The sequence below is a fragment of the Balaenoptera musculus genome, chromosome 5 (assembly GCF_009873245.2).
Source record: "Balaenoptera musculus isolate JJ_BM4_2016_0621 chromosome 5, mBalMus1.pri.v3, whole genome shotgun sequence".
Taxonomy (NCBI): domain Eukaryota; kingdom Metazoa; phylum Chordata; class Mammalia; order Artiodactyla; family Balaenopteridae; genus Balaenoptera; species Balaenoptera musculus.
The window spans coordinates 67,349,029-67,368,217 of NC_045789.1; the positions used below are offsets into that span (position 1 = coordinate 67,349,029).

The 19,189-nt window shown below is 48.5% G+C and overlaps 2 protein-coding genes across 3 annotated transcripts in view; one reads left to right on the plus strand and one right to left on the minus strand.

The window, feature by feature from the left end:
* Positions 1-7,878, plus strand: part of SCFD2 (sec1 family domain containing 2) — a 396,033-nt gene extending 388,155 nt beyond the window's left edge. The window contains exon 9 of one of the 2 annotated variants that reach the window (XM_036853764.1): positions 5,893-7,878. In XM_036853764.1, the coding sequence (XP_036709659.1) occupies positions 5,893-5,985 (93 nt within the window). In that variant the 3' untranslated portion in view covers positions 5,986-7,878. The remainder of the gene's footprint in view (positions 1-5,892) is intronic. The other variant, XM_036853765.1, reaches the window with a different exon arrangement.
* Positions 7,879-13,863: 5,985 nt separating this feature from the next.
* RASL11B (RAS like family 11 member B) lies at positions 13,864-18,934 on the minus strand. The gene is made up of 4 exons (XM_036854036.1): positions 18,038-18,934; positions 17,370-17,426; positions 16,117-16,193; positions 13,864-15,332 (listed from the first exon to the last, which is right to left on the minus strand). Exons 1-4 carry the CDS (start codon positions 18,819-18,821, stop codon positions 14,862-14,864), a joined length of 1,389 nt encoding a protein of 462 aa, XP_036709931.1. The 5' UTR covers positions 18,822-18,934; the 3' UTR covers positions 13,864-14,861.
* Positions 18,935-19,189: the final 255 nt, after the last annotated feature.

Here is a 19,189-nt window from a genome sequence, read left to right on the forward strand (position 1 = left end):
TTCTGCTGTATAACAAAGCTACTTCTTTTTAAACAACCATCAGGAGGGACAAAAGTGAGGAGGCATCCGAAATCTCATCGGGTTCCTTAGGAGAGCCTAAGCACACCACACTCACCCCTCAGGCAATGAGAAGGCAGTGAGTTTTCCAGAAAACTCGTCGTGTCTGTTTAATTAATGCACTGTCCCACTGGTTTAACGATACAAACATTTTATGTTTAACACACGTGTGTACGTGCGTGTATACGTGCAGCACCTGTGCTAATGGGGGTGCGTGGTGCCTTGAATCTGACATGTGCTCCAAAACCAGTTCATCAGCTGGATGAATATGCGTGTTGGTATCTGTGCGTATTAGTCGCTTTTACTGGGAAGCATCTCCCAAGGTCAAAAGAAAAATAGAGAAAAACTATTTTTACCCCCCCTCTCCTTTCACTTCACAATGTTAGAAACCAGAGGGATATGGAGTCTAAATCCTGGGTTGCCGGCTTCCCCGTGTTCAGCAGAAATGGAACAGGACGATGCTGGCACCTACAAGTTATGGCCCGGAGAAGCGGAAGGTGGAGAGAAAGCTAGCAGGCTGGGTCACTCTTGCAGGAGCCAGGGTGGGCTGAGCACAGAGACAAGATGCCCCTCCTTCAGCTGGAGTAGAGAGCCTGTGTGGAGCCCCAGAAGCAGCTTTTTAGGGGCTTGGTTCAGAGGCATCCTGGTGTCCTTCGCCCTTGCCTCCCCGATGGAAATTTTCATCAGTGCACTTGGTTGCCTGGGAAAAAGCCAATCCTCCGAAAGGAACTCTAGTGCTTAATTTGCCTCATATCACACATTTGATGACTATGTTTATAAAATTTAAATTTCATATCCGACAGGCCAATTTCAGATTGCTTTAAGCATTTTCTTTTTCATTTTTGAGTGCCGTTTCCCCCCATTTAGCTAACTTTTTATAATTTTAAGGACTATTTCAGTCAAATAAGGCAGAAATGCTTTTAGTTGAATAGGCTCAAAAACAGGAAATGCTCAAAAGTGTTCTGAAGAACAAAAGACGCCTAAGATGTGAAAATGCTTAAGGACCATCAGCTATTATACTATAAGGGAAATGTTAGTGGTGTGATCCTGCTTGTTCTTCAAAATCAGAATTTTAGACAAGTGGGTTTTCAGCTGAATTGATTTGAAACAAATTTACGCAGAGCTATTTGAGATACCAGAGCCCCCTGGTGTGAAAAACTTCCTGCTGGCTAAACTCACTGCCTCCTTCCTAGTCTTGTTTTTGTTCATTCATTTAATCAGTCACTGGCTAACTCACTATATCGAGGACCTGCTAGGTATCAGGCACTGTGCCAGCACACAACAAAGAAACAAGGAATACAATGTGATACCAACAGCCATGGGAACATCCTCAGTCTTCAGAGAGGGGTGGTCTGGGAAGGCTTCTGGGAGGTGGTGATGCCTGAGTGGATTATTGATGGATGATTAAGAGGACTTCAGGCAAAGAGTTGGGAACTCTTGTTCCAGATGAAGAAGCATCCCCAAAGTGCCATTTGTGAAACTGCAAATCATTTAGGGTGGCTGGAATGTGGAACCAGTGGTGAGGGGTGTGTGGTGGCCAGGGGGTGGGGTGTGGAGTGCTGAGAAGCCATCAGTCTCTAAAGTCCTGGAATGCTCTCTAAGACGGTTGGACTTACAGGTTTTTGGTTTGCGGTTACCATGAGGTTTTGATATAGCAGTCTATATACATACAAGATTGTTTTAAGTTGCTGGTCTCTTAATTTCAAATGCATTTCCAATATCCTGCATTTTGATATCATTTTTGTGTCTGGATGACTTCCTACCTTTACTGTATGTTTGCCTTTACTCGTGAGCTTTCCCATTCGTAATTTTCCTTTTTCTAGTTGTGGCCTTTTCTTTTCCTTCCTGAGAAGTTCCTCTAGCATTTGTTACAAAGCTGGTCTGATAGTGCTGATTTCTCTTAGCTTTTGCTTGTCTGTAAAGCTTTTGATTTCCCCATCCAGTCTGAATGAGAGCCTTGCTGCGTAGAGTATTCTTGGTTGTACGTTATTCCCTTTTATCACTTTAAATATATACTGCCACTCCCTTCTAGCCTGCAGAGTTTCTGCTGAAAAATCAGCTGATAATCTTATGGGGATTCCCTTGTATGTTATTTGTTGCTTTTCCCTTGTTGCTTTTAATATTTTCTCTGTCTTTAATTTTTGTCAGTTTGATTAATATGTGTCTTGGTGTGTGCCTCCTTGGATTTATCCTGTATGGGACTCTCTGTGCTTCCTGGACTTGAGAATGTTTCCTTTCCCAAGTTAGGGAAGTTTTCGGCTATTATCTCTTCAAATATTTTCTCAGGCCCTTTCTCTCTCTCTTTTCCTTCTGAGACCCCTATAATATGAATGTTGGTACATTTTATGTTGTCCCAGAAGTCTCTTAGGCTGTCCTTATTTCTTTCATTCTTCTTTCTTTATTCTATTCCACAGCAGTGGGTCAGGCTTATAAATGGTGGAGAGAAGGCAGTCAGGATTTTAAACCTATGAGTAAATACAATCAGATTTACACTTGGGGAAGATGGCTCTGGCACGTTTATCTTCTCTGAATCCACCCCAATGACTGCTGTGAGCTGAATAGAGGGAATGCAGCAGAGGATGAGAATTGTGAAGATGGTGATGATAATGAAGACGATGATAGCAGGTACCATTTTAAGCCCCTCCAGAGCCTGTCATTGTGCTAAATATTTTATATATATGTTCACACTTGATCCTCATGATAATCGTGTGAGGTGGATATCATTATTCCCACTTTATAGATGAGGACTTGAGGCTCAGAGTGATTAAGCAAGTTCTCCAGGGTCCATCGTCTGGCAGGTGGCCAGCTGGGGCCCAGCCCAAATTGGACACTCCTAAGGCTGTGCTCTTAATGACTGTACTGTCTAGCGAGCGTCCTTGGTCTCAGCTTCCTCCTTTCCTCCCCTCCTCAAAGACCCCCTCAGTTACTTCACAGGCTGCCTTTGTTTTCCATCTGCTTCTTTTTAGCCCTCCACAGGGCATGCCCCAGACACCCTCTGGTTTAGCCCTGATGCTGTCTAAATACCCATTTGTCTAGATGTGAGGGTCCTGGTCCTTGGTTCCAGCTCAGTGGAGGTGACTGAACCCATAGTCACTGTCAACCATGACTGAAAGCCCAGCACACGGCCTGAGAGTGACAGATTCTTTTAGCTTAGTTATCACTGCTCTAGAAGTGTCCACATCAACCGAGTCTACAGCCTTTCCCCTCCAAGTTCCTCAACCCTGTTAATAAGACTTAACCATCCTGTGGGACTCACTCTAGCCATTACACTTGCCCTCACCTCAGCCAGAGAGGAATTCAGCGTCTTGGCATTGGCACTAAGGACCCCAGGGGCTGGCAGCGGTGGTGGAGCCTGACAAGCAGGAGGGCAGGGGAGGGGCTGTGGCCATTAGCTTCCCTGGCCTCTCCTACCTCTCAAGAGTCTATTCTTGTGCAAAGGATTTTTGTCTTTATGTGTGCATTTTTAAAAATATCTGAATAAGGGTTTCTTAACTTGTGGTCTATGAATCCTAGTTATCCACCCAAACCTCCCCTAAAACTATATTCAGAATCTTGTGTGTACACATATGCATATTTTTCTAGAGAGTTCTTAGCTTTCATACGATTCAAAAGGAGGCCTATGACCCAATCACAAAACACAATAAAATAGCAGCTCAGAATTGCTGAGCACCTCACGTGCTCTACGCACGTGGCCTTATGTAATCCTTGCCACAATGCTACAAGCTCGGGGCTGTTGTTTTTCTTCTGGGAAGGACAGAGTGAGGCCGCAGGTGAAGTGACCTTCCCCACGGCATGTAGCCCACCAGCGGTGGAGCCGGGCTCTACTAGCATCTGGTGAGCGTGCTGGTCTGGGCGCCGCCATTCTCAACCATCTGTTGGACTTGGCCCAGAAGACCCCGAGGAGTGAGTAGAGACCCTCTCCTCTCTCTCCAGAGCCACATATTCGCATGGTATCCACACCATGTGATAAGGGGATGCTAATATTCACTATCTCTCCTCAAACTCTCATCACATGGCTTTCTAGGAAAAATGTGAGCACAGATTGCAATGTATTTTTTTCTGCCAAAAATAAGACTTGGCTGACATTAGCCATATATTTTCAAGGATAATTCTCCTTCAAAAAATAGTAGCATCACTGCTTTCAAAGATTAATTTTTGTTTTAAACAGAAAACTTTTTAATAACCTCATTTCTTTAACAACAACAAGCACAAGGAAATTATAAAATGCTTCCTTCTCTCCTCCCCTCCCTCTGCTTTTCCTCCACATTGGAGCGTAGGCTCTGGTTTTGGCCAGTGAGTTGGTTAATTCTTTGGTTTGGTTCCACCTGGGATAGCTTTCCGGGGTGGGAGGGGTAGAGAGTGAGGTGTGAGTGCCTACTTTCTTCCCCGCAAGAGGCCTGGCCAGGCGGTGTGGCCCCTTGAAGCCAGGCCTGCTGCCGGCCTGCGACCACCCCTCCCCGGCTCAGGGGCTGGGCTCTGGCATCTGGCTCATACCTCCTTCCCACTTCCCATAGTCACTCCTTATCTACTGGGTGTGCAACCCCTGCCTGGGCAAAACCTCACCAGCCTGACAGAGCGCATCACTGCCCCGGCCCAGCCCTGGGGAACGAGCTCTCCCAGTGCTGCAGAGGGAAATCTGCCCCAGAAGAACGGCCCAGTCTCAGGGAAGCGGGAAGGGACATCACGACAACAGGCCAGAGAGGCCCAAAGGTCCGTGTGGACTAGGGGAGTCAGTGGCCTTCCCAGAGCCCCTGACGCCAGAGGAGTGACCACACAGACACCTGGACGCTGAAGCCAGCCTGCCTGGGTTGGAACCCTGACTCAACTGCTCCTGCTTCCTGTGTGTCCTTGGACAAGTTGCTTAACCTTTCTGAACTTTATTTTCCTTATCTGCAAAATAGGAATAATATATGTACCTACGTCATAGGGTTGTTATGAAGATTAAATGGATATTAAATGAGATCATCCTCAGTGCCTGGCCCACCGTGAGAACTAATAAAAATTAGCAGATATCATCATTATTATCATCATTGTTATGGGTCGAATTGTGTCCCTCCCAAAAGATGTTAAAGTCTGAACCCCTGGTACCTGTGAATGTGGCCTTATTTGGAAATAGGTTTTGCAGATGATCAAATTAAGATGAGGTCATTAGGGTGAGCTCTAATCCTATATGACTGTGTCCTTATCAAAGGGGAAATGTGGACACAGAGACAGACATACGTAGAGGGAAGACAACGTGAAGACATAAGGGAGCTTAAGAGGGAAGATTCTCCCTCACAACCCTTAGAAGCAACCAACCCTGCCAACACCTTGCTCTTGGACTTCTGGCCTCCAGAAGTGCGAGACAATAACTTTCTGTTATTGAAGTTTTGGGTACGAAGAAATTAATACAGCCATCATCATTATCACCCACAGCAACAGCCAGCTCTTGAGTGTGCCTTCTCTCTTTCCCTGAAGGAGCAAAGGCTCCGTAGAAGAGGAAGAGACCTCTCTGTTGAGGTCACATTACTGGATCACAAAGCAACGGTCTGGTCAAGTTCAATTCAGCAGCAAGGTGGTGGCTGGGCTCAGCCCTGCTCAGTGCCCACTGGTTAAAGGCTCAGCAGACGCAGCCCACCGTCCCGCCAGCCATCCTTCCCAGCCTGAGCGCCCTTCCTTACACCCAGGACGCTAGCATCCAGTGGCATTCAAGCTGCTGTCTTCTGCCTTTTTCTCCACAGTACCTACTCCATGCCTTCCCCCAAAGAAATGTGTTGCATTTTATTTCTCATGATCTAATAAGCTGGGAGTGGCTCTCCTAATTGTCTGCGGTGTGTTTGCCCCTCCCGTTGTTAGGTAATCGTGCTGTCCACGCGACTCCTGAAGCCAACTAACATCCCTGAACTGTTATTCACAACTGACCGGCTGCATCCAGACCTTGGCTTCTGAGCATCTGCTGACAAGAGGAGACCGACCCGAGCTGGAAATCCCAATACTATTATCTGTCCCCATCCAAGATATGCCTCCCAAACCAGCGTCCCTGTTACTAATCGTGGGTATGACTGAATTATGCCCAAAGGATCTTTTTTTTTTTTAACATCTTTATTGGAGTATAATTGCTTTACAATGGTGTGTTAGTTTCTGCTGTATCACAAAGTGAATCAGCTATATGTAGGCATATATCCCCATATCCCCTCCCTCTTGCGTCTCCCTCCCACCCTCCCTATCCCACCCCTCTAAGTGGTCACAAAACACCAAGCTGGTCCCCCTGTGCTATGTGGCGGCTTCCCACTAGCTATCTATTTTACATTTGGTAGTGTATATATGTCCATGCCACTCTCTCACTTCGTCCCAGCTTCCCCTTCCCCCTCCCCGTGTCCTCAAGTCCATTCTCTACGTCTGCATCTTTATTCCTGTCCTGCCCCTAGGTTCTTTAGAACCATTTTTTTTTCTTAGATTCCATATATATGTGTTAGCATACGGTATTTGTTTTTCTCTTTCTGACTTACTTCACTCTGTATGACAGACTCTAGGTCTATCCACCTCACTACAGATAACTCAATTTCGTTTCTTTTCATGGCTGAGTAATATTCCATTGTATATATGTGGCACATCTTCTTTATCCATTCATCTGTCGATGGACACTTAGGTTGCTTTGCCCAAAGGATCTTGATGCCCACACGGTGAAGTACTTTGTTGGCATTGCTGAGATTCTTAAAAAAAAAAAAAAAAAAATTTCATTTTTTCTAAAGGCATCAAACTGCCTTTCAGCTGGCCTAATTCATGATAATTCCCCTTTATCCTTAACTCTTTTCTCTGTGAACTTTCTGATTCCACCTGCAAGTTCATTCATTCTAAATGAGTGCCTGTTGGTGAGTATTGGTAGATTACAAGACGTCTGATCTGCAGTTGCTCAAGGAGAGGTTACCCATGCTTTAGAATCATGAGTGTGAGGAAAGTTTGGTTTTTAAGATTATATAGCTGAGGAGGGAGTGCTGCAAATAGGATCTGAGGCTTTGTTTCTCTCTTGATCTGAGACATTTCTGAAAAGGCCAGAAGGGAGGGGTAGCACTGCTAGGGCAGTGCTGATTGTCTGCCTGTGTTGTAAATCGCCTGCCTGTACAAAGGGCTGCATTGTTCCAGTTTGCTTACTGGGCAGGGCTGCCAGCCTGCTTGGAACAGGAGTGGGAGAGAGGTTGATTGGAGGGCTGTGCCTGCCTGTAAAAGGTTTCCTCTCCTCCCCAAGGAAGGCCCCAATAAAGATATCTAGTCCAGGGAGTCTAGGTTGGAACCTCACCCCCTGTGACTTTTGTGATTTCACATTTCTATAGAAGTATAAAGCTTTCTTTTCTGTGTGTCTAACTCTTCCTTCTAGCCATAACAGAAAAACCTAGACTGACAGAGTGAAATTATATAAGAACTCCAGCAAAAATGAACTGCTTGGAACCCACACATTTGTAGGTGTATAATTCATGGAAATTTCTAACATCTCTAAAAGAAGTTTGTAATAAAGAGATAAAGCTGCAAAATAGTGGCTAGTGTGGATTAAACAGAGGAAATAAAATGTAAACCAAAACACTCACGTGCCTCTGCTTTTAGTTCTCTACAAAACAGTGTTATGAGAAAACTGTGAAGTTGGAAATCATTTTGAGATGTCATTGAAGCAGGTTTTCTAGACACCAACGTTCTTTATTTTGTCCAAGTACGTTTTCCACCTAACACCAGTTCGTTCACGGTGCTGAAATACTGGAGACCTCGGATGCTTCTTCCATTCCACTCACTTAAAAGTTTGAATTTGAATAAGGAAGAAAATGGCAAATAGCCCCAAAGAGATGATCATTAAAGCAAAGATCACTCTTTTCTAAAAATAAAGAAGTAACCTGGGGGCTTCCCTGGTGGCATAGTGGTTGAGAATCCGCCTGCCAATGCAGGGGACACGGGTTCGAGCCCTGGTCCAGGAAGATCCCACATGCCGTGGAGCAACTAAGCCTGTGCACCACAACTACTGAGCCTGCGCTCTAGAACCCGCGAGCCACAACTACTGAGCCCATGTGCTACAATTACTGAATCAGGCCCGCGCGCCTAGAGCCCGTGCTCCGCAACAAGAGAAGCCACTGCAATGAGAAGCCTGCACACCGCAACGAAGAGTAGCCCTCGCTCGCCGCAACTAGAGAAAAGCCCGTGCACAGCAACGAAGACCCAATGCAGCCAAAAATAAAATAAATAAATTAAAAAAAAAAGAAGTAACCTGTTGTGTGTCTCCAATCTGCATTCATTCATTCGTTCAATCATTACTTCATTCCCCACTATCCAGCGGTATGTGCCAGGCACTCCGAGAGGTTCTGGCCATGATATGGGGAAGGAGAGAGGCGCATCCTGGACTCCATGGCTCTCACAGAACGAGCAGCTGGTGCTTCTCCTGACATTCGGGCCCTGTGTGAGGATCTGCTCAAGGATCAGTGTTTTGTTTTTTTGGTGTTTGTTTTTTGGCCTTGCCCCATGGCTTGCAGGATCTTAGATCCCCAACCAGGGACGGAACCCGGGCCCTCAGCAGTGGAAGCCCAGAGTCCTAACCACCGGACTGCCAGGTAATTCCCGAGGTTAAGTTTTAAACCATATGTCTATATGCAAAGGAAACTTGCGGGAAGTACAAAAACCAAGCTGCTAACAAGTGGTTCCCTCTGGGAAGCAGCATATTATAGGAGGACTAAGAAAAGGGAACATCTCGCTCTCAGTATATTTGTGTCATTTGAATATGTTTCACAGTAGACATGTATTTGTGTTTTACTTCTGTGCCTTGAATGTATTTTTACAAGTTAATTTTCTCTTTTATAAAAGAATATTCAAAAGCTTCTCATCTGAAATGATAAACAGAGGAAGTTTCTGATTGTAAATATTATCATTCAGCAGTTACTGTGTCCTGAAAATGCTCTCAGTACTAGATTAAATATGGTCCAAAGCAGTCTCTGAGTGATGGGGGGGAACATCAAAAGTTTAGTTTATAATCGTCTTTTTCCATCTCTGTGGTCGCTGGTTGGAGGAATTGACTAGGCAGACGATCAGGTAGCGGAAGGCTTTGGAGGAAATGTGAGCTGAAAGAAGATGGTGGGGATCAGAGTTTGGTTTGAATAAGAAGGTAGGAGGCACGACTTGGTGTAAATCCTGCAAAGAGCCTTCACCAGGTAAGAAAAGAGAGGGGACTCTGGAAGTAGCACATTGGGCCCCTGGGCGGAGCTTCCCGAAACCTCTCTGGCATTGCCTTCTTCTTGGGCTCACTGCCCGGGAGAGGAGGGGGTGAGGGAGAAACGATCGTGCTCTTGGTGTCCTACGAAGGAGCAGTGGTTAGAACAGAGCTCCATAGTTTTGTCTGGGTTTAAGTCTCAGCTCTGCCACTCCCAGCAGTGTGTACCTCTCCAAGCCCTAGTGCCTCCATCTGTAAATCCTGATAGTAATGAGTGGTACCTACCTCATGAGAGGGCTGCTGTAGGGGGACGCCATCCCTAACACAGCCTGCACGGGACACCAAGGAAGGTGGGTTTTCACTGCTGAGGACACCAAGGAACTCACCCCACAAAATGATAAAGTCTCAAAAGGCGGATAATGTCAAATGAAGAGAAAATCTGGAAGCATTCCCGGGGTCCACAAGGAGATGAGAAAACAGAGGAGGAATAATACCCTGGTCCCACCTACTTCCAGGATGATACAGCCCAGAGGCCAGGAGCAGCGCCTGGAGCCCCATCCCATGGCTTGGGTTCCAATCCTGCCTCCTCCGCACAATGGTTCACTTCTCCTGGTCTCGGGTGACTATGAATTGGACAATGATAGGACACACCACGTTGAGTTGTTGTGAGAATTAAAAGAGTTAATCCGTGGAAAGCATTTAGAACATGGCACGTGGCAAGCTGGCTAAGAGCACAGAAGAATCACCATTACTGGCAGTTAATGTCTAATGATGGCCCACGCGGAGCCCTGTCCCTGATGGAACTTTCTCCATCCCTAAGGTTGGCCACAGAGTGGTTATGTGGACTCTGAGACTGACACCCCGACTGAACCACTTCAGCCTCATCCAGATGCGCCAGTTCTAAAGGGAGTGCCCCCCCGCCAGATGTCAGCCACCTGAAGGTGGCTTAAAAGGCCGAGCTGGGTGTTTATTGTGGTTCCTCCTCTCTCCGCCTGGGTCTGAGTGTTCACCACCTAAACCCTGGCTGGCCAGAGCCAAAACAAGCACAGACAGATGCAAGCCTTCTGCCAAGGATCTCATCAGCCACTCTTCACAGACACAATTATAGAGGTGTAAATACTCCTTAGCGATTGACTTCCACTTTTGTAAACCCTCCTTCTGGAGTCTGCTTCCCTGCAAACATAGCGCGCACGGCAGGTGTTTGGAGGTGCGGCAGCCAAGGGTTGTCCCCAGAGGGCTGGGACCTATGGATATGGCTCCGTCGACCCCAGACCCCTCCATTACAGCGTTACCCAATGACAAAGACTTCCATCAGGCTCACCCCAAGAGTACTATTATTTATTAACCTCCGGTTACCAGAAACAGAATCCCAGCAACAAATAATCCAGGATTACAAATATCGTCTGCCATTGCTGCCCAGGAAACATTAAGAGAAACTCCACCTCTATTTGAAAAGACAAAACCAGACGACGGCGGGTATTTGAGAGCGGAGGCGTGGGGGATGCTTGTCGGGGTCTTTGCCACAATCGGCGATAACCCTGATCCTGTTCTCTTCTCACCGAATTAGGAGAGTAATGAGGACAATAAGAACTTTCTGGAAGTTTCTCCGTTTAGACTCCGAAGGGAGTGCAGAAAACACCAGTTCTCCTGGGTTATTTATTGTGACAAATAAAGCCCTGTCGTTCCCCGGGGCCACTTCCGAGCGCCCTGTCTTGCTTTACCGGCCCAGGCTTGGCGGGGCAGCCCGTCCCCCGCTGGTGCAGACCTGGAGTTCCCCAACTGCTCGCTCCTGAGGGATTTGCCCACAGGCTTGTGCGTTTGTCCAGAAAGCACATCTGCTTTCTCCCTCGCAGGGTGTAACATGAATGTCGGAATCCCGCTCTTCACCAGAGCGAGGGGCTCACTGTAGGCAGGGCCGCAGCTCTTGAACCTGGGGCTCAGGGCAGCACGGTGGCCGGGCGCTGACAGGGAGCCATCGTGGTCCCCGGCGCAGCGCCAGGCCCGCTGCGGAGTGTTCGGATGGTTTTGATTTGCGGCCGGGAGGAAGCTCGAAAGCCAGACATCTCGACAGACAGGGATCCGGTGCTGAGGCAGACGGGCTGTGGGCTGTGCTGGCCCCCGCCCCAGCCTGGACGTCTTTATTACTGAGCTGGGACTGGAGGCCAGTGAGCGGCAGGCTGATAGCAAGAGCAGATGTGGCCACGGCAGCCAGGCGGGGCCACGAGCCCGGGCTAGCAACAGGGAGGTGGAGGGAAGCCCGACAGGGACCACGGGCCGGGGCAGGGAGGGCCCGCGTCTGCAAGCAGAGGAGAGGAGCGCTCCGTGCGCTGGGGGCTTTGCTGAGAGGAGCCGGGGCTGGGAAGCGGAGGGCCGGCTGCCCGGCGTCTAGGCCGTGGCATCAGGCAGACGTGGTGGAGTCCTGGGTCTGAATCTGCCACTTAGGAGCTCATTCTTCTGAACCTCCCTTCTCCGCATCTGTAGCAGGGACTGAAAATGGATTGTGGGGTTGGTGTGGAGAATGGGAGTTATTTCAAGTACCCGCTACAGTGCCTGGCGCAGAGGTTTTCAGTCAGTAGAAACAGTGAGTGTTACTGCCTGTGTGACCCCAGCTTTCATCTCTCTGAGCCTCCCTTTCCTCATCTTTAAACTGAAGGTGGAATTATTACCTTCCTTGCAGGATTCTTCAGAAGATTAAAGGAAATGGATTATAATCTGGGCACACTGTAAATGCTCGGTAAATTCTGATTCCTTTCTCCATTCCCCTGCGCACACACACCCCGCCCTTCCCCTACCCAGGTGGCACAGGAAGCCATTCCCTACCCAGGTGGGAGAAGGCCATTTCTCAGTGCCATATGATTATAGATCAGAAGTTAAAACCAAAGAGGGATTCAGAGTATAATGAAAGGGTTGAACAAAGGTAATGAAATATGAAGCTAAATTCATGAGAAGAAAACATGGTGTATTCTAGAACTATAAATAGTCAAGTCAGCCTGAGACAGTGGACAGAACTGGGACTTGGGTGGTTTCCAGACGGGAGTCAATCCCTCTCTCCCAGAGTGGCCTCCAACAAACCACTTTATCCCCAGGGTAGACTGCAGCCCTGAGACCCTTTCAACCCGAATTTCTAAAATGAAATGTAAGAGACCAAGTCCAGTGCTGTGGGGATGTGAGGGGCAACGGGGAAGTGCCAGGAAGTCAAGAAGGGCAGCTCACGAAGGAGGAAGAGAGGCCTGCTATAAGGTCTGCAGACTCTTGGAGCAGGTGGAAAGGAGAGGGAGGAAGCAGGGCGCCTCTCATAAACAGAGGACGTCCGGTGCCGCTCAGCACCTTTGCAAGATAAAGCCCCCGGGAAAATTCATCTTCTTTAATTCCAGAACATGGGTAGAAGACCATTGGTAAGTATATAAAGATGAACCTCTCACTCACTGGACATTACTAATATAGCCACATAGAATGAATAAAAACAAACGTGAGCAGAATCTAGTCAGAGATCCTTGTCTCACTGCCTTTGAAATGAGACGTTTTTAGAATCTCATGTGAGCGCTGTTCCCTCCCTGCCCCCAACACCTTCTCAGAGGTTCGGTTAGGCCTGAAGTGTAGAGAATTGCTCTCCATTTAAGGAAGGTTTGGGACATCACCAGAAGCCCCGTCAAGAGCAGGCAGGACATTTACCCTGTGGGAAAACCGATTTGAAAATCTGGTACCGTTCCATAGTAGGCCCTCAACTATTCATTATGACAGCTTCTCTTGGTCCCAAGGCCCCCTATATGTGGCAGTGGCCCATATATGAAATATTATAAAGGACTAAGAACATTGAATATAGTTAGAAGACATTGATTCATGCCCTTTGTGTGAACTTGAGAACATCACTCGAAACTCAGAGCCTGTTTTTCTCATCTGTAAAATGGTCGTATTACCTCCCCTGCCCTCCCCACTGGTTTATCCTGAGGGTTAAATGAGATCAGGTATGTGAAAGCACTACACAGACAAATATAAGGTGTGACTATTTGCCCATAAAGGTGCTGACTCACTTAGCTCGTATGAAAGGTCTCCCAGGCTCGGATGGAAGATGAGAGGCCTGGCAGTTTTAGCACATCACCTGGGGCAGGTGCTACATGGGAGGGGTTCCTGAACAGCCCCGGATCAACTGCTATGAGCTTCTACAAAAGGAGAACAAAGTGCACTTTCTGAAAGCAGCATACCCAAGGAAGGTTTGCCGAATAGAGCACATATGGAGAAACAGTGGTCTTGTGAAAAAGCATGGTGTTCACGGCTTAGCCAAGCGATCTCTTATCAACATAAAACGTAGGGCCAGACATTTGTCTTAGGTTTACCTGGAGGATCAGGAAGGAAATGAATAGGAGATGTGCTATACTCTTGACTAGAAAGCAGCAAATTACAATTTACGCCTCTCGCAGGCCGGGGCCTTTGACAAGTTATTTAACTTGTTTTCAAGCCTGTTTCCTCATCTGTAAAATGGGGATAAGAGTAGAATGCACTTCAGTGGTTTGTTGTGAGACTTAAGTGCTCACCCCAGGAAGGTATCACGCCCGACTCGACGTGCCCAAGAAATACAAGGTGCTGAGTAATACTTTGTCTGAAGGACAGAAGGTGAACGTTTCACAATTAAGACCAAGTCAGACGTCTGCTCTTTTAAAATGAGCTTTATTGTACATAAAATAAATTAATTACAGTTTAAGCCAAAGCATGAGTGGCTTTTTAAAGTGCATCTGTGTAGGAGATTTGGCGGTCACCCCTGCATCTGTTCACTCGCTGTAAGATAGTGTTTCCGTAGTTAAGCCACAACTCGGCCAGGTCTAGAAACAACCCAGCATCATTGCTGTGTTTACACAAATCAGACCAAAATAAATGGACACATTTTGTTTTTCTGTACCTGATGCAACGATTAAAAAAAAAAAAAATTATACAGTCTCACAATTACTCCAAGTCTGGGGCTGAAGAGTTTGTGTTCTCAACCAATCAACACGTACCCAACTCAGCACACTCACCCCATGTCAGGAGGATGCAGGCCCATAACCTTACACATGTCTGTATATATAACATTCGGCCCATGAACTCCACCCTTTTTAGTGGGGTGGGGGTAGTATTTTCTCCTTGTTCTTTAAAAAAAAAGAAATCTGGGTATCCTTCAGGTTAGAAGGGCATTCTATAAGGAAGCGTATTCCAGAGACACATATACTCGTGTAAGAAAAGCAATTCTTCCTCTTGGGAGGAGGAAAAGAAAGAAAGAAGAAAAAAAAAAAAGAGGAAAGCCTGTGAATGCTTAATCCATTCTTTCATTCCCAATGTAAATCACATCAATATATTGGCTGAAATTACAACTGACTGTCATTTACAAGGTAGTTAACAAAATCCCCAGCGATCGTGCCCTGTCCCCACTCCAGAGGAAAAGACATGGAGGACATTTCACATATTCGGAGGGTGGCAGTGGGCTCGTTCAAGCTGCATCAGTTCTGTCCCCCTGCTCAGGACAACGCTTCCTCGTCTGCAGCGGTCCCATGGGCCCTCCTGGCCCCTCCGCTCCAGCCCTTCCTGGAACTGTGAATAACTGCCAGCATCCAACGCTCCTGCAGAACCTCGGGCCTCTTCCCGGGAAGACCAAACCCCCTTGAGCAGCTCGGCTTCAGACAGAGGTGACAGTCCTGACTTTGGCAGAGAGGGCTTGCTTGAACCTCCTCTTCAGGTCCTGCATGTTGGGGGACTTGGGCCTGGGGATGAGGGAGGTCCGTCGCTTCTCCGGCGTGCCACTGGGCTGCTGTTTGTGACTCACTTCCTTGCACAGCACGTGGAAAGCGTTGTAGACGTCGTTGTCGTTCTCGCTGACGGACACCTCGTAGAAGGAGCAGCCCAGCATGCTGGCCAGCTGCAGTCCGAGCTGAGGGTCCACCTGCTTGATGTGCAGCAGGTCGGCCTTGTTGGCCACGACGACCACGGGCAGCCGAGTGCCCGGGTGCAGCTGCTGCACGTGCTGGTGGAGCGGGCCGGTGAGTTCGTAGCTCTTGTAGTCGGTGATAGAGAAGACGATCACCACGGCGTCTGCCCAGCGGATGCATCTATTCAGCTGCTCGGTGCAGCTCAGGCCGTTCTCGTGGACCTGAAAGAGAGGGATGACGGCAAGGTACAGGGTGAGGGCCGGAGAGAGAATTCAGAAAGCCCTTAGCGGGAACACCAGGTTGCAGGCCGTAAACAAGTTCTATCCCCCCCACGCTTCAGCTTTCTCGACAATATGTTGATCCAGCTGCACGGAGCTGGAATAAATAACAGAGCGGCTCACCACACTCGAGTGGAAAATTGACCTGCAGAGAACTCCATGCAGAGAGACTTTGTAGTTGCATAAAATGGGAAATTAACTGGCTAGACAGTAAGTCTGGGGAAGTAAAGATAGGAGCTGGAAGCATTTAAACCTGGATAACTGCCCAGTTCAAGAGGGAAAAAAAAAACTACACACACACACACACACACACGCATGGCTCTTTGTCTATAGCGTAACTTTCCACCATATAAAAATGATTCCAAGTGTTTGGAGACTATACCTAGATGTTTGATTTCTAATGCCAAAAACACAAATGTAAAAACTGACCTTTTTAACCATAGCAAGGGCATTTTGCCAAATCCAAGTGTGTTTGGTTTGGTCTTTCCTGCTGGGTAGAATCCTCCTAAGAGAAGATTTCTGCCCCTTAGCCAAGTCTCCCAAATTAAGCCAGGCTAAGACTGACCAACAGCCAGATACAACTGAAGTGTCAAACAACATATAAAAGCCTAGACTTGACTCCCCAAGTCTCTCTCCTCCTTCAGCATGAGGTACTTTGAAAACAATCGAACAATTCCACGGCCAAGCATACTCCCCTTTGATCTAGTCACATATCTCAGATACTCACCTGAATACCTGGAGTGTCTTGAACCTGAATAGCCAGGGTTTCACCTTCTATTTGGACTTGTCTGGTATAGAGATTACCTATAAAGGCAAAATTAAAAAAAAAAAAAGATTATGTCCTTCCATCTTGTACAACTTTTAAAACATTGTGGGATATTTTTTTAACTTAGAAATTATAACCTGAACCGATGCACAAAAATATGCTGTAGTTTATTCTGTTTAATGGGCTTATTTCAGATTTTTTTTTTAAACAACTGCAATTTTAACCCCGTATTAGCAGGTTTATTAAAACTAGGACAAAGCTTGTACATCTTTGGAAACTTAGTTGTCGAATTTTAAAAACAAAAATTCCATGTTTAGAGAATTTCCTTGAAAAAAATTTTTCTTGTTCAGCATGTGTGGAATTTGTTTTATTTTAGTACTTATCGCTCTTTGGCATGAATTTATATTCTAGCTATTAGATATAATGGTTTGGTGGGCAAATATTGTTAGTAAATTCACAGCCAACATTATCAGTTGGAATATAAGTGTAACATAACGTAGCCGACTCTACATCAAAGCACAAGGCTGCCATGCCTTATCTTGGGATGGTTTATATAGTGCGTTTCAAATAATCCCCTGTAGGTACTTCATATGGTCTAAGGAATTAAGCAATTTGCTAACAGAGCATAGGTAGAAAGCCCTTAAGCCTCCCCAGTGGATATTCTTAATCATAGGGATTGAAAAAGTGTTCTATCATTTATTCAGGAACTCTCCTCCTAAAATTTTACCATTTAGTTATTTTTCTTTGTTAAGAAAAGAGAACTTTAGGTTTACAGCTGCTCTCCTTTGGCCTTTGCTTTGAAAGGTCACCTCTGAAAGGCAGCCAGCAGAGAGGGCGAGGGGGAGGGGGAGGAGCTGGCCATCTTTTTTTTTTTTTTTTTTTATGACTTTTGCAGGAGTGTTTTGAAGGGAGAGGCTCTTGAGTACAAAGGGTGCTTCCAACTGGGGTCCCTATAGTTAAAACATACCAAGGGGAATACTTTCAGGCACTTGATAAAATGATGAATGGGCTTGGAATGGAATGAGGCCAGATGGCAGTTATGGGAAGGGGGGGGGGACACGGGACGGGGGCAAGGAAAGTTGGAAGTGGCAGGATCCCAGTGCTCAGACTGTCACTCTGAAGGAACCTGCCTGGTAGACACCGAAAAAAAAAAAAAAAAGGGAACAGCAGTACTGGTGCAAGCTGACAGCATTTTCCTCAAATACATTCCTCACCTGCGTTTCTTTCATAGTCACCGATGAATCGTTTGGTGAGGAACCGGACCACCAGAGCTGCAGGTCAGAAAAGAGAAGGGAAAGAGAGTTAACCTTGGCACAAGAAGTTAGGTTGGTCTCCACCCCTCCCCCAACCTAAAAAGCAACTCTCAGAGAAAGCCAGCCGACCACCACGTGAAATTCCTACCCTGCAGCGACGGGGAGGGGGCTGGAAGGCGTCGTGAATTATGGCTCTGTCCAGCTGGATGGGTCATTTGGTCCACCACCATCCTCGGAGCCCGGCTGAGCCACACCTAAGCCTTCCCGCAGACAAATGTCTTTCCTAACCTTAAAGATCTCCAGGAGAGGTTACGTTCACTAACTCCCCTTTCTGTGCCAGGGACTGCCAGAGGCTCAAGAACCCCAAAATTCGAATCCCAGTTGTGTCGGTGGTGTAGAGGGTCGTCTGGCCATCAGCAGTTTGTTTCCCTCATCTGATGAAGGAGGCGGGTGGAAACGAAGATGGCTGAGGTCCCTCCCGAGGGGCAGCGGATCAGTAGGAGAGGGTGGGCGATCCGGCTGCAGCTCCCACCTCTCCCCCACGCCTCGTATAACCGCAACTCTCAGTGGGGGCCGCCCAACTCCAGCCCCGGAGGTAAGCGGGTTCTCGCCGGAGCGCTAAGACTCACCTGTCTTGCCCACGCCACTGGCGCCCACCACTGCGATCTTGACCAGGCGGCGGCCTGCCGCTCCCAGGCAGCAATCGGCGGCGGCTACGCTGCCCGGGGCGGGGTACTCGGCGATAGTGCACATGTTCTGAATGAGGCGCATCACCGCTTCGGCAGGAGCTTCACCGCGCGGGACGGGACCTGCGAGACAGAAAGAGGCTCGCGCTGCGCAGGAGCGGGCTCGGGGACCGGGCAGGGGGCTCCGCGGTATTAAAAAAAAGAAAGAAAGAAGGAAAGAAAAAGAAAAAAAGCCCCGGAGCGGGCGCGGCGGGAGACTCCGGCTGGCTCGGGTTCCAGGCTGGGACTGCAGCAGGGCTGCGCGCGCGCTGTTTTCTCCGGGGCCGGCCCCACCCCTTGTTTCCCGCGGCCAATGCCTGGGCGCCCTGCGCGAGGCCCCGCCCCCGGCGCCGCTCCGCGCGCGCCACGCCCCTGGGGTCGCCCGGAGCCAGTGCGGGGCCCCGTGAGGCTCGGAGAAAATGGGGCAGCCGGCAACAGGAGGCAACGGGTGGGCCGGAGCCGACGGCGCAGCCAATGGCGGCCGCCCGGTGGGGCGGCGCCGGAGAGGGCGGTGCCGGGCACGGGCCGGGGTCCTGCTGCGCCGGGACGGGGCACATGCTGTGCTGCGGGGTTGGGGGCGCCTTGGTTCCGGGAAGCGGGGCTCGGTCTGGGGGCGGCTGTGGGGGATTCCTCTTGGCCTGTCTGCCTGCCGTCCCCGAAGAGCGCGGCCTCGGCCCCCCATTAGCATTCCCAGGCATCTGCACCCGTCCGCCTACTCCCCGCAGCCAACTGACCGGTCGGCCCAGCTCCACCCACCCTCAGGGAACCTGCGCCCGGGAGGCCGGGGCCTCGAGGGTGTGAGCTCTCGGGTCGCCCGTCCGGCTGCCCGGTTTCGTGCCTGTCTCCTTAATTTGGGGCGTGATTGCACTGACTCGGGTGCATCCGGAGTGGCATCCCGGATCATAGATTTGGCTACGGTGGCAATCAGTAACAAAGACCGCCGTACCCACTCCCCTGAAATGTGACTTTAACTTTGGGGAAAAATAAAGTCACCCATTTTGCTCTAGCTCTTGTTGGCAGGGTGGCGGATCACTCAACCTCTGACAAGCTCACGTG

Coding starts and splice junctions, on each gene's coding strand:
- RASL11B (XM_036854036.1), bottom strand. CDS start 18,821: ATGCTAATGGGGGGCCGAGGCCGCGCTCTTCGGGGACGGCAGGCAGAC. Junction 17,427..18,037: donor CAGTGGCGTGGGCAAGACAG/GTGAGTCTTAGC, acceptor TCTGACCTGCAG/CTCTGGTGGTCCGGTTCCTC. Junction 16,194..17,369: donor TGACTATGAAAGAAACGCAG/GTGAGGAATGTA, acceptor TTGCCTTTATAG/GTAATCTCTATACCAGACAA.